Consider the following 18,060-nt stretch of genomic DNA (forward strand, 5'->3'; position numbering starts at 1 on the left):
ATATTAACTGGCTACAGCCTATAATTGGATTAATTACTCAAGATCTAGTAATTTATCTCAAACCTTGTGAGGTAATAAGGACTTAAATAATCCAAGAAAATTATCACCTGAGGCTGAGAGAGAATTGGCTTTGGTAGAAAAAACATCACAGGATGCACATGTGGATCACCTGGATCCAGACCTTGATTGTAGCCCAACCATTCTATCTTATACTCACTTTTATAAAGGAATTCTTCTTCTTCTTCTTCTTCTTCTTCTTCTTCTTCTTCTTCTTCTTCTTCTTCTTCTTCTCCTCCTCCTCCTCCTCCTCCTCCTCCTCCTCCTCCCCCCTCTCCCCTTCCCTCCTCCTCCTTCTTATTTGTATTTTGTTTTTTTTAGGCCAGGCTGGCCTTGAACTCACAGAGATTCACCTGCCTTTGCCTCCCTAGTGCTGGAATTAAAGGTGTGTGCCATTACCTCCTGGCTATAAAGGAATTCTTAAGCAGAAGATAATATTTTAAAGTGAATATTTTTAGCACACAAATTAAGTAAATAAATAAAGACCTATGTAGACAAGTTTTCTGAATTGATTCTGAAAGGAAAAGAGAGACTCCATTAATGCACAAAACAATCCCACACCAGTTTGGAATCAAAGGGTTATTTATTTGAGGGGAAAAACTTACAGAACACCGTCCTACATGACAGCCAGGAAAGGAGTCTAGTCGCTGGAGCAAGAGAAGGGGCAGAGGGCTGCCTCTGCTGTTGAAAGAGAAAGAGACCACGCCCCAGTGGGCTGGTATCTCAGCGGCTATTGGCTGAAGCAGTGGAAGGCGCTCCCTGCAGCACTCCATCAAATAGTAGAAAGAGACATAGTAGAAATTGTGGTACCTTTTAGTAATGGTAAAATTGCCTTATTATGGGCAGAAAATGGGCATTGGCAAAGATCTTGCAGTATTTTTTTTGGGAGAGATTAACAACAATATTCACAGAGCAGGAGACTTCAGTTTATAAAAAGAACTAATTGGATTCTTCCTCATATATTAAAAAGGACATGAATTTCTGGGGCCCCTACATTCTATACTGACACAAATCAATCAGGAAATGCATATATGTCTGGAAAAATGAGTAAAGTTGCTCACAGCCCTTGCGATTCAGTTAAAAAGTCAGAGTGGTATGCCAATCTTATGGTATTATGAGATTTTCCTGAATCTCTTAATATAGTTACTAACTCTCAATATGCAGAAAGAGTTGTTTTACATATTGAAACCACTGAGCTTATTCCAGATGACTCAGAATTATCTTTGCTATTTATTCGGTTACAACAAGTAATCAGATATGGAAATCATCCCTTGTATGTAACACACATCAGATCCCATAACTGTCTACAAGGCCCTCTAGCACAGGTAATGATGAAACTGAGCAGCAGTTAACAGGGAATGTGCTAGAAGTCTCAGAATTTCATAAAAACACCATGTTACCAGAAAATGTTTAATAAGGTCTTTTCTGTCACTTGGCAAAAAGCCAAGGGAATTATAAGGAAAGGTCCTACATGTTCTTTGTATAACCAAACTCCATTACCTGCAGGAAATAACCCAAAAGGAACCCAAAGAAATGAATTTCGGCAAATGGTTGTGTTTCATTTTGCAAGGTTTGGAAAATGGCAGTATGTGCACTATATCATATACATATTCAGGGTTGACATGGGGAACTGGTCTGGGTTCTGACAAGGCTGGTTCTGTAATTACACACTTACATCATGAGGATATCTGTACAAATTAAGACAGACAATGCTTCAGCAGATGTCTCCTGTAAAATAAAACAGGCTTTTCCATATTATAACATAAAGCATATTACAGGTGTACCACACAACCCTACAGGACAAACAGATATAGAAAGGTCTAATCACACTTTAAGAGCTCTGCTTAATAAACAGAAAGGAGTAATAAAGACCCAAGACAGATCACACAATGCTCTGTTACCTGTAACATTTTAAATGCTAACGAGGAAGTGATGTCAGCTGCGGAGAGACAGCGGGTAATAGAAACAACTGCCCAGTTAAGTCAGCCTGAATAAAGATGAGTTGACCTCAGAATGGAAACCAGGGTGTGTTTTCGGTTGGGGAAGGGGTTCTGCGTTTGTTTCCACAGGGGAAGAAAGGTGTGGATTCCATCAAGAAGGACAAAGTTTTGATTTGAGCAGGAGAAACCTCTTGAGTATGAAAGGTGATAATTCAACAAACATCGTGGTCATTAGGTCTAAACTGACTTATAAGACTGACCAATGCCTTTCATTTGATCAGACAAAACCTGGAAAAAAATGGGAACTCCGCAAAGGTAGGGTTGGGGAAAGGTTCTGGTTTTTCTTTCCAGGAGAATAAAAGCAAGCATCCAATAAAGGAATCTGAAGACCACTGGACAGATGAGACATCTGAAGAAGGAGGATGAATCCTCAGGGAGAGAGTAATTGACCTGATGGGATAGCACAAACCCAATAGAACAAATTCTCATGAATCTTCCCAGATGTTGTGTTTATGTTCTCTACAGACATATAACGTAAATGGTGTTTTTGTAGTCCCAGTTCAATTAAAAATTAAAGCTGTCTTTTGAATTGGAGTGTGTCTCTCTTCTTCTCTAAACCCAAGCAGGCTTGTTAAAGGGAAATCCAAATCTCTGTCTCATGTCAGAAGAGTCACCTGCTGTGGGACAGAAGTTCAAGGCCAGCCTGGTCTACAAAGTGAGTTCCAGGACAGCCAGGGCTGTTACACCGAGCAGCCCTGTCTCAAAAAACAAAACAAAACAAAAGAAAAAGGAAGTTGTTTGTGCCACACTTCCTGCATATTCAGGCAATGTTTATTCTTTTCATGTCTCTAATGGGGTTGAAAATTAGATAGTTAAACCATTTTCTTTGTTACCAAATTCAGAAAAGAAACTTAGAAAAGAGATGTAAAGTTTATAAGGTTGAGAGACACATGAGCTTTACATAGTTATCTTAGAAATGTCTAAGGTCTAAAAAGATAGTTTTAGGATAGTAACACAAGTTATATTAGAAAGTGGTTTATGTGTAAAACTTTAAGGTATCATAGATAATAATTTCTCAGAATTTATCAAATACAAATGGATTGGACATTTAAATGTAATTCTGTTTGCTTTTTGTTTTTTGTTTTGTTTTGAGACAGGGTTTCTCTGTAGTTTTGGAGCCTGCCCTAGAAGTTACTCTGTAGACCAGGCTGGCCTCAAACTCACAGAGATCCACCTGTCTCTGCCTCCTGAGTGCTGGGATTAAAGGTGTGTGCCACCACCACCACATGTAAATGTAATTCCTACCTAATAATTGTTCTTATTGTACATAGTTTCACTATGTTAGAGTTAAAACTTTTCCTTTTTATTTATTTAGACAAACGGGAAATGTCGAGGGATATTTAATTGTACTGTGAAACTGAAGACTGTTAATAAAGTTATCCTTGAATCAGGGGGCACAGTCAAGAACCAGCTGTCTGGAATTAGCCATAGAGGTTTTGGAGGACCCAGGATACGATAAGATAGAGAGGCAGAGAAAAGAGAAGGGCGGGGCCTATAAAGATTCATGGGGATATCAATGTGGGAAGCAGGGAGAGAGAGGGTCAGCTGGTTTTTCTTCTGTTGCTTTCTTGACCTATCAGGTTTTACCCCAATATCTGACTTCTGAGATTTATTAATGATAGAACAATTTACATAAACAATTCACACAGCTGTGTCCCTTGCTTGAGGAGCAGATTTCCTCCACCCAGAGGGAGACAGTGACAGCAGACCAAGGAAAACATCCATCCACAGTCAGCTTGGTGAGCCCTGAGCTCACTGGTCCCTCACAGGAGCCTGGGTGAGTCGGGGATAACCACTGACAGCCACCCCAGTGCGCATGTCCGCTCACACAGCTGCACCACTGCAGTTCCCTGCACAGCTCCCAGCAGCTCCACTCCACAGTCTCCTCTCCCTCAGGAACTGCAGCTGGTTTAACCCTGAGAGGGAAGCGCTACATTGTGTCAGCTCCGTGAACCTGTAGCTTCTTGTGTGTCCTGACCCTCTTCAGCTCCTCCTGGCTCCAGCAGGGATGTTTCAGTCCAGAGGAAAATTCAGTCACCTCCCTCTTCAACAGAAGCTCCCTCTGTTAACACAACCTCAGACCAAGTGCTGGGGTGTCACGTGCAGCCCCAAGTCCCCTCACACAGAGGTCACAGTCACCTGACTTTTCCCTCAGAAAGTCCCACCATTTTCCCTTAATCTCTCTTCTTTGACAAGCAATCTTATATTTCATTTTTAATTTTTCTTCATTCATCATATACTTATTGAGTATGAATGTTATCTGTGGTCAGCACTGGGATCCATGATCCCTCACAAGACAAAGATGGCAGCCCCATGACAGAGATGATCACCTCCTTGGTCATCAGACATCTCTGCTAGGGCTCCTGGACGTCACAAAGCTAGAAGAGAAAACTGCAGAGGCCGGGAATGAAGGAATTTCCATCTCTGGCATTCCCCACAATATTTTATTTTAATTTATGAATGTTGCATCTATGAGTTTTTTTTGTTTTTTTTTTTGTCTTTTGCTAGTAGTGTTTGCACCATGTATCTGCATGGTGTCGACAGGGGCATTGGATGTCATGGATGTTAAGGATGGTTATGAGCCATCATTTGTGCTGGGATCTGAACCTGGGTCCTCTGCAAGAGCAGCAAGTGCTCTCAAGCCCTGAGTCATCACTCCAGTCCCTGGATCATGTTTTTTAATAAACATAAATCTAAAGTAGGCTCAGCCTGTAAATCCTTGAGTCTCCACTGGAGGAAGCACCAGGATTCCCAGGGGCAGAGAGGGAGAGGGGACCTTGGGCAGAACACAGGACAGATCTGAGATGAGACCCTGTGGATCCCTCCTCTCTGCCCATCCTACAACTCAGGTTAGATTCTGATTGATGGGAAAGGAGAGAACCTCCAAGGAGGGGCCGGAAGGGAGGCAGGAGCTCAGGAGACTGAAGCTCATGTTCTCATCCCACAGTCTCCTGAGTGCAGGGGCCTAGTTGGGCCTTGAGGGGACAGGGATGGAAAACACCTCTTAATGCTGTCACTCAGGGACCCCACAGGATAATTAAGCAGACACCATTCACAGGAACAGGAACAGGCCTAGTTCTCCATACTAACTAAAGAGACAAGAAATTAACAGAGAAGACCGGGGAAAGAGTCACAGCCAGGACAGCAGCCCTGACTGTCACAGCAGCCCTGGCGGCTCATAATCCCAGGGACAGGAGGAGGCTCTGGCCATCCCTGTGTCCCTGTGATCACAGATGTCAACATGTGGTTCTAAGTGATGAAGAGAACAGAGCCAGGAAGTGACAGAGTTGACCAGTGACCTTATCAATGCCAACAATGCACAGCTCTGTTCTCACTCAGCTCCCACAGCCTCATCCTGTCCCACCAGATGCACACAGCACAGTGAACACAGATTCTGGGAGGTTCTCCACGCTGCCATTTATTTCCTCCACAAACTCTAGTACAATCCTTTATTTTACCACCAATCAACCTTTGAGATCAAGGACATTAACAATCAAGTTCACATTCAGATTCCTATTTTCAGTGGATGTAGTAATAAAGGCGGCGGGGCTGCGTCCCCAGCACCCCAGCCGCCCACACAGCTAGCTTATGCCCGAAATAACAACACACAAACTGTATTCATTTAAACAGTGCTAGGCCCATTCACTTCTAGGCTAATTCTCAGATATTAATTTAGCCCATTTATAATCATCTGTGTATGGCACCCCAAGGTGCGCTTACCAGGAAGATTCTAGCCTATGTCCATCCTGGGTCGGAGCTTCATCCCGGGAGCGGGGCAGGGCGTCTCTCTCAGGCATCTGCTCCCGAGAGGAGAGCCCTGGAGTCTGAGCTCACTTCCTCTTCCTCCCAGCGTTCTGTTCTGTTTACTCCTCCCACCTATCCTCTAACCAATAAAATGGGCCAAGGCAGTTCCTTTATTACCAATGACCTTCCTCCATCAAGTGGAGAAGTCAGTGTTGCAGCTCAGGACAGCATGGAGGAGACAGGATGGAGATGTCCCCTCCTGTCTGCGGGAACAGGAACGTTGGCTGTGGAAGGGAACAGGACAGTGCAGGCACAGGGACAGGTGTGCAGGGGTGAGCTGGGCTCCCCAGTTCTTCACATTGAGCCCATAGGATCACAGGGAACATCAGACACTATTGCTGAGAGTGAACTGGGGGTCTCTGGATGTCACAGGAGAGACCTGAACACATTGTCTGTCACTCCATCCAAACCAGGCAGCCGTCTTCACACTACAGAACAAGAGTCATGAACAATCACTGTGAAGACAACACCGCAACAACCCACCACTCACTCAAAGGTGATTCTGGGAGTCCCTGAAACCCAATCATATCCACTCTGCTCCTCCCCAAATAAGGTCACAGAGGGTCACCTTTACAGTCTGGGAGAGACACATCGGAGCTCTGGGAACTGACCCTGCCTGGGGTAAAAATATATTTATTCATGGGAAGGAAAAATTTGTCCCCTAGAAGATTTACTGGAGGAGCTATTATGTATTGCCAGAGCTCCCCAAATACTCCAGCTTCACCTCACAGGCCTCAGGGACAATCCTGCCCACCACTCTTACCTGGAGCTGGAGCATAGTTGCCTCCTTTTCCACCTGTGAGAAGAAAAGCTGTGAGAGACCAGGGAAGTCCCCAATTCTAGGAAGTTTCCAGAATTGACAGCAGACCCAGGGTAGAGACAACAGCAATGAGGGGTGTGGATGTGTTTCCCATTGATGAGGCAGAGACTCTTCTAAAAGGAGCTGAGAGGGAACTCAGACCCTGCCCTTTCCTACCTGTGTTTCTCCTCCTCTTCATCACAACAGCCACCACAGCTCCAATGATCACAGCTCCAAGGAGAAACAGACCAGCAATGACTGCGATGATGGTGACCGTGGACTGAGGAGGCTCTGGGAACGGAAGGACAGGGAGGGAAGGTGAGGGTCATGACCCCAGCTCTCATCCCTGACCCTGCTCAGGGTCTGTAGAAGCCTCCAACTTTCCCTGACCCCAGCTCTGCACCCACTTCCTCCTTACCCCATCTCAGGGTGAGGGGCTCAGGCAGCCCCTCATGGTACACATGGCATGTGTATTTGTGCTCCTCCCCAGAAGGCACCACCAGGGATGCCCACTTCTGGAAGGTTCCATCCCCAGTAGGTCTGGTCTCCACCAGCTCCATGTCCTGAGTCTGTTCCTCCTCCTCCCTCTGCCAGGTCAGGGTGATGAAGGCAGGATAGAAGCCCATGGCCCAGCACCTCAGGGTGACATCACCTTTAGGTCCAGGATGATGGGTCACATGTGCCTTTGGGGGATCTGTGTGGAAGATTAAAGAAATCCCACAATCAACAAGGTAAACTGAAATCTGCAAAGACAAAGTTAAATCAATGATGACACTGAACTGTGTGTCTGTTTGAACACTTTTGACATCACGGTAGTGACCTGCAGGTAGAGTTTCGTGGGAGACCCAGAAGCCAAGAGGGAATCACATGAGCCAGCAGGTCACCATGGCCTTCCTAATGTGATGTTCTGTAGCATAAGTGAGGTAGAAAAAGGATGAAGGAATGGAAAATAATTGATTTATTTTGTGATTAAACTCCTACAGGAATAAGAAATTAAGATGATCGGGCTACATGAAGGGTGCCACCAACTCCTGCTGCCACCATTGGGGAACAAGCACTGTGGCCATCTTGCTGACCCGTTTAACTGTGAATCCAAGTGAACACCCATCACCAAACTGTGTGGAACAATTGAGGTGAACCTGTGACACTCAACCAGAGAAAATGACTTTCTAACCCCTGCCTCTGGGGGACAAGATACCAGGTATTATCACCCAGCATCCCTGAAGTGTGTTGTGGAGCCCAGTGCAGCACTCACTGGGACACAGCGGTGCTCACAGGGTGTGTGGCTCTTCCCTGTCACTCCAGTCCTGGATTGCAGAAGACCCTGTCTCTGACGAAGTTCAGTTCCTAATTCACTAGGGCAACACTGTAACTTGTTGGGTCAGAGGGAGAGCAGGGGTCTCTGGATGGTTAATTCTGGCAGAAAATAGTCTAAGCTCCCAGGAATCTTTCTTATTTAAAGGGAACCCTGACTTAACTTGTCTCATTATCTAGAGTATCAGATCCCATGGCACCTGTGGAGACTGTAACACAAGATAACACAGGGGAGGGAGAGAAAGCATACCGTCCGAGTGAGGAAGAAAAACTTAAAGCAAAATGACCACAAGAAGAAAGAGAGAGAGAGAGAGAGAGAGAGAGAGAGAGAGAGAGAGAAACGAAGAGAAGAAAATAAAAGAAAGAAAGAAAAAACTACCCACAATTTACTATTTGTTCAGGGCACCCCATGTAGGAAGCGATAGAATTGGGGTGTGGGATGGATGCAAACCTGACACACAGGAATCTGGGAGGATTTATTCTTTGGAAAGTTCTAGAAACTGGGGAAGCAGCCTAGGATAGGGGAGCCATCAGGTGAAGGAGACTCCGGTCCTGGTGTGTAAGGCTGACACACTCAGATGACAAAACAGGACTTGGTGTCCACACACACTGGGTGTGACAGAGAACCTGGCCTGGGAGAGGCCATGGCTGACAGGGGCTGCAGACTGAAGGAGCCACTGTTGGTGATGTCGGGATCCTCTCTCCTCCCTCCTGAGACAGATGTGGAACTGTCCAGGGAGAAGGCTGAGCCCTGGGAGGTCAGTGCAGTCCCTGCCATGCTGGATCAGGAGACCCAGAGACCCTGTCTGCCCTCAGAGACAGGGGAATGACCCCAGTGAGGGTTTCCTGTTCCTCAGGACTGAGCCCAGCCCGAGGGCAGAGGGAGGAGTTGCCCGCGGCCCCGCACCTGTGCGCAGCAGTGTGTCCTTCCCTTTCTCCAGGTGTCTGCGCAGCCACTGCACACACAGGCCCTCCAGGTAGGCCTTCCATCCCTCTGCAACCCCATCCTGCTCCCACTTGCGCTGGGTGATCTGCGCCGCCGTGTCCGCCGCCGTCCACGTCTTCAGGTTGTCGTTCAGGGCGATGTAATCGCGGCCATCGTAGGCGTGCTGATTGTACCCGCGGAGGAGGCGCCCGTCAGACCCCAAGTCACAGCCGAACATCCGCTGGATGGTGTGGGAGCCTGCGGGGACCCCGCGGTCAGCCCCGCCCACCTGTTAGGCCCCGGGGTCACCTGAGGCCCCGCCCACCAGGGGGTCAGCCAGCGCAACAGCCTTGTCCCGCCCCGCCCCCGTCACCCACCCGCCCCGCCCCCGTCGCCCGCGCCCCGCGGCCCCGCCCACCCGCGGACTCTAAACCGAAAGGGAAACCAGGTCCGGTCCCCGCTCTCCTCCCGAACCTCGGACCTGGGACCCGGGGCGACTCCGGCCCGTGCGTGGAAACGTGGAGGGGGTCGTGACCTCCACCGTGGTCACTCACCGCCCTCGCTCTGGTTGTAGTAGCTGAGCAGGGTCTTCAGGTTCCTTCGGAAAGTCTGCTCGCGGTTCTTGGTTCTTTGTGTGCTCCTATCCCAATACTCTGGCCCCTCCTGCTCCATCCATGGTGCACGGGGCTCCTTCCTTGGAGTCTCCGCGTCGCTGTCGTAGCGCACGAACTGCGTGTCGTCCACGTAGCCGACTTCCACATATCTGGGCTCCCCGAGGCCGGGCCGGGACACGATGGTGAAGAAATACCGCATGGAGTGCGAGCCTGGGGGCGGCGCGCGGTGAGACCCCGACCCTGTTCCCGGGACCCCGGGCAGGAGCGCGGGCCGGGAGGGCAGCTGGGCGCGGGGCTCGGGACGCGGGTGGAGAAGGGGCGGGAGGGTCCGGCTGGGCCACGCGGGGACGCAGCTTCCCCGGTGCCGCCCCCGCCCTCCCCGCGGAGCCCGTTTCCCTCCCGACCCCGCACTCACCCGCGCGGGTCTGGATCGGGGCCAGGGCGGCCGCCAGCAGCAGGAGTAGCGTGCTTGGGGCCATCGGCTCCATCTCAGATCTGTGGCGACTCTAAGTTTCGCGGTCTGCGTGGACTTTGTAACCGGTGACCGCGGCGACGCTGGTTGTTTCTCCTGGATCTCGTCACCCAATGGGGGTGAGAACCACCAAGTTGTCATCAGTGTCTGGGCAGAAGGATCTGACCCAGGTTAGGAGCTTGAGAAGTGAAACTGGGGACAGGGGAATCCCCAGCGCTGGGCTTCCCCACCCGGGCCTCACCCTCCTGGGGACTAAGACTTTGTCTGAGCCCTGTGCTGCGGGATGGAGCGCTGTGTGTCATGGTGTCTCTGAGCTGCCTGACGCCAACTGCTTCCTCAGTCAGGATGAAACCTGAGAGCATGAAGATTCCAGGTAAAATACACACAGCACTTAAAATGAATGTTCACGGAAACAGGTGCTGTCGGAGTCCTGGAGGGGGCGGGGCTGCTGTGGACACCTGCATGGGGAGGTGACTGGAGATTTTACAGCTCTAATTAAGCACTTTCGACACATTGTGTCATATGTGACTCTCCCTGCAGGAAGGAGGCCCTGCTCACCTCTGCTTTCACTTTCTACTTAAGTTCTGTTTCGTTGAGATTTGAAGACATCAAGTAAAAAATTCCAGAAAAAAAATAATACATATAATTTTTCTCCACACTACTGAACCGTATGCAACCTAGAATATCTAGTGTTTACTCTGTTGTGAGAATCACCCTCTGTCCACACTGTACAGGCCTGAGGAACTCAGAAGTAAACTGTTATCAAGTCCAGTGTCCCACAAGTCTGTGACATTCATCTCCCTCATCTCATCAGCTCATAAAGTGAGAGCGAAGATCAGAGAGAGAGAGAGAGAGAGAGAGAGAGAGAGGGAAAAGAGAGAGAGGGAGAGAGAGAGAGAGAGAGAGGGAGAAACACACACACAAAGAGAGAGAGAGAGAGAGAGAGAGAGAGATAGGGCCACATGTTATGTAACTTCTACCACACTATCATTTATTCTGCTTTATATTTAGTTACTCTTAACTCTTACTTACTGTGGTTTATTTCCTAAAGTAACTGTACCATGGAAGTGTGTGCACACAGGGAACCGTGAAGTGTAGACAGGGTCAGCCCTGCTGTATTTGGTCTTCACAGGGGTCTCTTCCCATGGAGAAGGGGTCTACTGGGCTGAGACAATGACCCAGGTCCACAAGGTAGTCTCAGGGCTATGGAATGAAAATCTGTGTAAAACACAAGCACCTGGAGCCACAGATGATCATCTGGGAAGAAACCCTAGGAGTCTGAGTGTAAGCACAGGCTGTGAAGACACGATCCTGAGTGAAGAGCAAAGTCTCTGTTTACAGGTGAGATCCTGAGCATGGGTCTTTGTTGTAAGGAGGCTGCTTGTTTGTTTCTCAGCCACCCAGACTCCTGAAATAATCTCACGGAAATCACATTATTTGCAATACCGTTTGTCCAATAGCTTAAGTATATGTCTGGCTAACTTTTATATTCTAAACTAACCCATCTCCATTAATCTGTGTATTGCCATGTGACTTTGCCTTAACAGCAAAGTTTTGACATGTCTGACTCTGGCAGCAGCTCCATGGCTTCTCCAAACTCCCCCTTTTTTGTCCCAGCATTCAATTTAGTTTTCCCTGCCTAGCTAAGTTCTGCCTTGCTATAGGCCAAAGCAGTTTCTTTATTCATTAACCAATAAAAGCAACACATAGACAAAAGGACTTCCCACAACATTTTGCCTTTTCTGTTTAAATAAAAAGGAAGGTTTTAACTTTAACATAGTAAAATTATATATACCAAAACAAGTTATCAAGCAAGATTTACAGTTACAGTATTATTATCTCCTTTATCTTTTATTATAACTAAGGAAAACTATAACTATCTATTCTTCAACTCCATTTAAGATTTCAGAAGGAAATACTATTACCTAAGTAACAGGAAGTGCATTGTAAGCAACTTCCAAAACTGTAGAATTGACAAAGACATTTCACTGCCTGGACAGTCACCCAAAGTTCTTCTGTATCACTGGGGCATCCATCTTCAGCCCACAGGCCCATTGTATCCGGCAGTCTTTCCTATGAAGCAGGAAATTTCCAAAACAGTTTTGCCAGTTAGCAGTTTGTCAGTCACTTTCTTCTGTGTCCTGCAGAATGTCTGGCAGACTCTTCCATGAAGCAGGAACCCCAAAGGATCATCTCACCTTCCTTAGGCAGCTTTAGCAGTCATTTTTCTGTGGGTTCTGCATGTCCAGTTCATACAGCATAACATCAAGCAGTCCAGACAAGAACAATCTCTTGCCCAAATGGCTAGCAAACTCCATACAAAGCCTCTTTGGTGCCGATCTTCCTCTTGAAGCTTTTTGTGCTTCCAAGTGCAGATGTGTCTCATTCTCATGAAAAGTCCTAAGCTTTTAAAACATTTTAAATGTCATATTCTGAAGGTCTCTGAAAGATTCGAAGAATACCCATCTAACTGAAATATATCTCTCTATATTTAGAAAACCTAACATGACTACCAGCTTGACTATTATAGATGATTATCTACTAACCTATTTGTCTTTATTATACAGTACATTTTAAAATGAGCTGTACAAACCCAATACTTTAACCATGAGCAGAAATGTAACAAAATTGACCTTAAATTTGTATTGATAGAGCAAGCGCCATAGCAATGCAGAGTATCCATCTCCATAGCTTCTCCCCCTTTAAATGTAAACAAACATTTATAGACAATATTTGGGAATATGGGCATAGTTCTCTCAAAACTGCTTCCTGCTTTTTTTTCAACTGCCAGCTGTGCAAACAGTCCCAATGCGGATTTGGTAACGTGTGAGCGTCACCTAGGTGGTGCTGGTTTTGAGGGCATGAAGGAGTCATGGAGGGTAGGTGAGGTTCTGCACTGTGAGAGGCCAGGAGAGGCCGCTGGTGAAGGTGCAGCCTCAGTGGCAGTTGAAGGCCCAGGACTGAAGGGCTCATGACAAGGATTTGAGGCTTGGCACCATGAGACCCTGTGAGAGGCCATTGGTGGAAGTGCAGCCCTGGTGTTTTGGAGACACCAGCACCATGGAAGATCAGTAGGAACAGCAGCAGCAGTGAGTGGAGCAGCCGGAGCCTAGAAGAGGAGCTGTGTGAGCTGTAGCGGGCAGAGCTGGAGAAGAGACCATAGCCCTTTGCAGGGGTCCAGGAGGTTGTGAGTGAATCCCAGACAACTCAACTGAGTTTTTATACTGCTGAGTTTGGCTTTGCTCGGATTAGATTGGGACAGTGCCCAGGTTCTCTCTCTCTCTCTCTCTCTCTCTCTCTCTCTCTCTCCTTTTTCAAGATTGAGTTTCTCTGTGTATCAGGGATACACCTACTTCTACCTCCCAAATCCTGGGATTAAAGGTGTGCACCACCATCTGGCCTACTTTGGAATTTTAAAGAATCCCATAGATGAAGTACTTGAACTTTTAAAAGAGTTTTTGAATGTTTAAAGAGATTAGATGTTTTAAAGAGACTGAACCTTTATTATGTTATATTTGTAAAGTCTGGACATTTAAAATTATTTATGATTTCCATGTGAGATCTTGGGGAGGAATAAGAACGGGAGGGTTGTGGCTGAATAGGGATGGTTTGTATGTTAGGTTGGCATAAGCTAGAGTCTTCAGAGAGGAAGGAGCCTCAGTTTAGGAAATGCTTCCGTGAGATCCAGGAGTAAGGCTCATTCTCAATAGTGATTAGTGAGGGAGAACCCGGTCCACAGCGGCTAGGGACAGCCCTGGGCTGGTGTCCTGGGTTCTCTCAGACAGCAGGCTGAGTCAGGAAGCGTCTCCCTCCATGGCCTCTGTATCAGCTCCTGCCTCTGGGATCCTGCCCTGTGTGAGCTCCTGTCCTGACTTCCTTCAGTGCTGAGCAGCAATGCTGAAGTGTGAGCCCAGTAAATCCTTTCCTCCCCAGCTTGTGTTTGGGTCATGGTGTTTCATCACAGCAATAGAAACCCTAACTAAGACAGCACTCATACATAAAATGTAATTAGATAAACTTTAAAAGAACTTCCTTTTTATTATGTTGTCAGTTTATTAATAATTGTGTTTCTTCAAGTGAGAGTTTGAAAAAAATAACTGAGACAAATTGAATTTGACTGTTTCTCTGTGGCCTGTGAACTCATGATTATGTTTAATGTCAAATGTCAAACAGTGCTTTGTGCTATGTAAAAAGATGAAATTCCAATTTCAGCATCCACAAATAAAGTTTTATTGTAACCCCATGGTATTCACTGATTTGTATGGTGTTCACTGATTTGTATACCAAGGGTTGCCTTGGTATCCACAAGACAGCACTGAGTTGTGATGATATAAGTGGACGAGAATGTGTATTTGGTCTGTTATAGAAAAATTTAACTGTCCTGGACATCGTAGCAATTTTACTTAGTAATTCTACTGACTGTTTTGAAGTAAAACCTGGTGCTGAGGGAAAGCTGGATTCCTGGTTGCACAGAGTAAGGTGTGCACAGCATCTGGACCAGCATCTCCTCCTATGCTCAGGCTGGGCACAGTGTCCAGCCTTCCTCCCCATCAGCCCATCAGTCCTTTTGGGAGCTGTGGGAGGGAGGGGAATGCAGGGTGAAGGGACAATGGAGGGCAGGATGGAGGGGTGGAGAGGGTGGGGAGGTGAGGGTTGGGGGGAGGGAAGAGCTTTGTGGGGGGTGGATGAGGAGTGGGTGGAGGTCGTTTGTGTCAGAATGAGGCTGTCTGTGCAGAAGAGGACGTGGGAGTGAGGAGAGGGAGAGGGGAGTCCTGGTCACACCTCTGCCAAAGCTCTGCAAAGGGTGTAACAGGGAAATCAATGGGCAGCTGCCTAGTTGAGAGCTGGCCGCTGTGTCATATCTTGCCACAAGAGGGCAGCAGAGACTGAGGAACTGCAGGTGAGACTTCCTCAGTGGCAAATGTACTTACATGCACAATAAAAACAAACCTATATAGAGATTTATTTTTATTTCACTTATGTGTATGTGTTTGTATCTTTGTGAGTTTACGCCTCATGTGTGCAGTTTCCAGCCGAGGCCCTGAGAGCATCGGATCCCTGGAGCTGGAGTTGTAGGTGATTGAGTACACCCAATGAGGGTGCTGGGAACTGACCTGGATCCTAAGAAGAGCACCCTACCAGCTGAGTCATCTCCCCAGCACCTGGACTAGCATTTCACAACCCTTGGGGTAGGCCACTGAGGGGTCCTGCCAGGCTCTGGTCCCACTGTGAGATGCACGGTTCTTCCAAGCCCCTTAGATGCTCTTGACCACTAAGACGTTTAGAACTCAGAGTTCACAAACCTGCACCACAGCGCAGAGATTATACAAGAGAAATCCAGAAACACAAGATAAGGGACAGTGATCTCTTCAGTAGAAGTTCTAGTGAACCCCAGTCTCCACTTCCTTCTAGATCAATGGAGTGCTCCCCACAGCGATGTCCCAGTCTGGAAGTCTCCTATTGAGTTCACCTGGGTTTAGGAGCAGATCTAACTCCTGCCAAGGTTTGTCTCTGTGATCCAGTGACCCTGGGTAGGTTTCTATCCATCGCTAACCCTCCAAATATCACAGTCTTACACCAAATTCCATGGGAATGAAGAAGCTGTTCAGGATGAAGTGGATGTGAGCATGGGCCTGGGAATTTGTGGTCACTTCTTCTGGGAGACCATGTGGTAATAGGGTCCAGGCTGTCCAGCATGCCAGGACGGTTGAAAATTCCCTGCCTGGCTGCACAGGGCCTTACACTCCTGCAGCTGAGGCTGACCTGGATTCTCCTCTCCTTCCTCTGTCTCTGCACTGATCCTGGGGTCACAGCTGTACACACCTGGCCTTGGCTCTGGGCGTCAGCTGGCAGCAGTTCCAGCACCTGACAGCCATGAGATGCTCAGCTTCCAGCAGGAGTGATTGATTGACAGCAGCCACAGATAACATGTTGGTGTCAGAGCCCTGAGGAGGGCTCTGGTGTCTGCATCCTCAGCTGCAGCCATGGTCAGGTCACCTGTCACACATGCGGGGGTTGCAGCTCTCAGGCCTAGAGTACCAGGACCCTTGTATTTTAAGAAAGATTTATTTTGCATTATTTTTAATTAAGTATAAATGTTTGTGTCTATGTGTGTTTGTGCATTTGTGAGAGCAGTTACACGTGTAGGACAAAAGAGGGCGCCAGATGCCCTGGAGCTGGAACTGAGGTCAGCTGAAGAGCGTGGTTCCTCCACAGGAGCAGTGTGCCTCTTACCCACAGCGCTGCCTCTCCAGCCCTAGGAGCCTTGACTCTAGAAGCTTGGTGGCATCCAGATCTTATCTGGTGACTTGGGTCTGCAGTATCTCATTGTTGGCTCTTCATGTCTGTCTGTCTTTCTTTTGCACAGTTTTCTGTCTACTGTCATCCTCCCTCTGCTGTAGCTGTCCCTCGGTGTCTCTGTCCTTGTGGTCTGCCCTGGGCACACTCCTTTGTCTGCCCCTTGTTACTTCTGCTGCTGTCGGTGTCTGTATTCATCAAGGTTCTCTAGGGAAAGAGAATTTATAGACTGAGAGTTAGGGAGAGAAGCAGAGTCAGAGAGAGAGAGAGAGAGAGAGAGAGAGAGAGAGAGAGAGACAGAGAGAAAGAGAGAGAGGCAGAGAGAGACCTAGAGAGAAGGAGACACAGAGAGACACAGATAGGGGAAGGAAAGGTATTTCTTTGAATGACTTACAGACTGTGGTCCTGAAATCCAAAAATAGTTGGGTGTGAAAAGAAAACCCAAGGATCCAGAAGTTTCTCAGCCTCCGAGGCTGGCTGTCTCGGCTGGTCCTCAGTGCGTGATGGAATCCCCTGGAGCAGTCGGCTCCGATGCAGTGGAGGAATGGACTTACTCGCAAGAGGAAAACCAGCAGGGAGAGATCAGAAGCTTCCTTCCTCCCTGTCTTTACCTAGGTTTCCAGCATAAAGTGGGGCCCAGATTAGAGGTGGGGTTTTCCAACTCAAATGATTTGGGTTAAAGGTTTGCCTTCCCACCTCAAGACCAAGATGAGAAGTGTGGCACACACCCTCAATCCCAGAACTCTAGCTGCAGAGTCAGGCAGATCTCTGAGTTCAAGGCCAGCCTGGTCTATAGAGTGAATTCCAGAGCAGACAGGGCTACACAGAGAATCCTGTCTTGAGAAAGAAAACAATCAAAAAACAAAGACACAAAAAATGAAGAGGATCTTCCTTCTTACTTCAATTTTAGCAAAAATCCCTTAGAGGTGTACCCTCAATGTTTCGGTTTTGCTTAATTCCAGATGTAGTCAAGTTGAGGAACAAAACTAGGCACCATAGTGACCCTGCCAACAGGATGATGCAGTCTTCATGACACCAGAGGATGTGGGGTCAGCTCCCAGCACCCACACGGCTGCTCACATTTTTAGCTTCTGATTCTGTGACAACCAGGCACACACGAGCCACACACGAGGCACACATGAGACACACATGAGACACACATGAGACACACACGAGACACACATGAGACACACACGAGGCACACATGAGACACACTCGAGGCACACATGAGACACACATGAGGCACACATGAGACACACATGCACAAACATAAGAAGATATGAATGCATATTGGATAAAAATAAAGATTCAAGAAAATAAAGATTTAAGAAACCATTCTTCATCTAATATGTTTTATATGTGTGCGTGGATGTGCGTGCAGGGAAATGAGACCTGCGGTGCCCGTGTCGTGGCTCACACACGGGAGTCATAGGATGATGGAGTCCCTGCTCTCCGACCTTTCTGTGGAGTCAGCAATGAAACTCAGGTTGTCAGAGTTGGTGGCCAGGGCTTCTATAATCTGCTACATCATATCCACCTCTTCTTTCGCTTTGTTGTGGTTTCTTTTCTCTATTTCTTTCTTTTTCTTTTCTCTCTACAGAGCTGTTCTGAAACTCAATATTTAGAGCAGGCTGGACTCAGGCAGACAGAGGTCCATCTGCTGTGTCTGTGCTGGTGTTAAAGTGTCTGCCGCCTCACAGCCTCTCACCTTCTGAGACTGCATTCACACAGCTCAGGCTGGTTTTGAACTCTCTGTCAAGGACCAGCCTCAACAAAAA

The 18,060-nt window shown here is 47.5% G+C and overlaps 2 protein-coding genes across 5 annotated transcripts in view; both read right to left on the reverse strand.

The window, feature by feature from the left end:
- LOC121435275 (H-2 class I histocompatibility antigen, Q10 alpha chain-like) overlaps positions 1-10,062 on the reverse strand; it is a 703,994-nt gene extending 693,932 nt beyond the window's left edge. For 2 of the 4 annotated variants that reach the window (XM_041634499.1, XM_041634497.1), the window contains exons 1-6: positions 9,929-10,062; positions 9,454-9,723; positions 8,882-9,157; positions 7,079-7,354; positions 6,838-6,951; positions 6,625-6,657 (exon numbers count right to left, since the gene is read on the reverse strand). In XM_041634499.1, coding sequence (XP_041490433.1) covers positions 6,625-6,657; positions 6,838-6,951; positions 7,079-7,354; positions 8,882-9,157; positions 9,454-9,723; positions 9,929-10,001 — 1,042 coding nt within the window. In that variant the 5' untranslated portion in view covers positions 10,002-10,062. Of the gene's footprint in view, positions 1-5,909; positions 6,290-6,429; positions 6,478-6,624; positions 6,658-6,837; positions 6,952-7,078; positions 7,355-8,881; positions 9,158-9,453; positions 9,724-9,928 lie in introns of those variants that run through there. The other 2 variants (XM_041634498.1, XM_041634500.1) reach the window with 2 other exon arrangements.
- The window catches only part of LOC121435270 (H-2 class I histocompatibility antigen, Q10 alpha chain-like), an 808,095-nt gene that overhangs the window by 693,932 nt on the left and 96,103 nt on the right, over positions 1-18,060 (reverse strand). The window lies entirely within an intron of this gene.

Source organism: Microtus oregoni, unplaced genomic scaffold (assembly GCF_018167655.1).
Source record: "Microtus oregoni isolate MIOR12 unplaced genomic scaffold, Mior012 000046F_ref0000063, whole genome shotgun sequence".
NCBI classification, from domain to species: Eukaryota; Metazoa; Chordata; class Mammalia; order Rodentia; family Cricetidae; genus Microtus; species Microtus oregoni.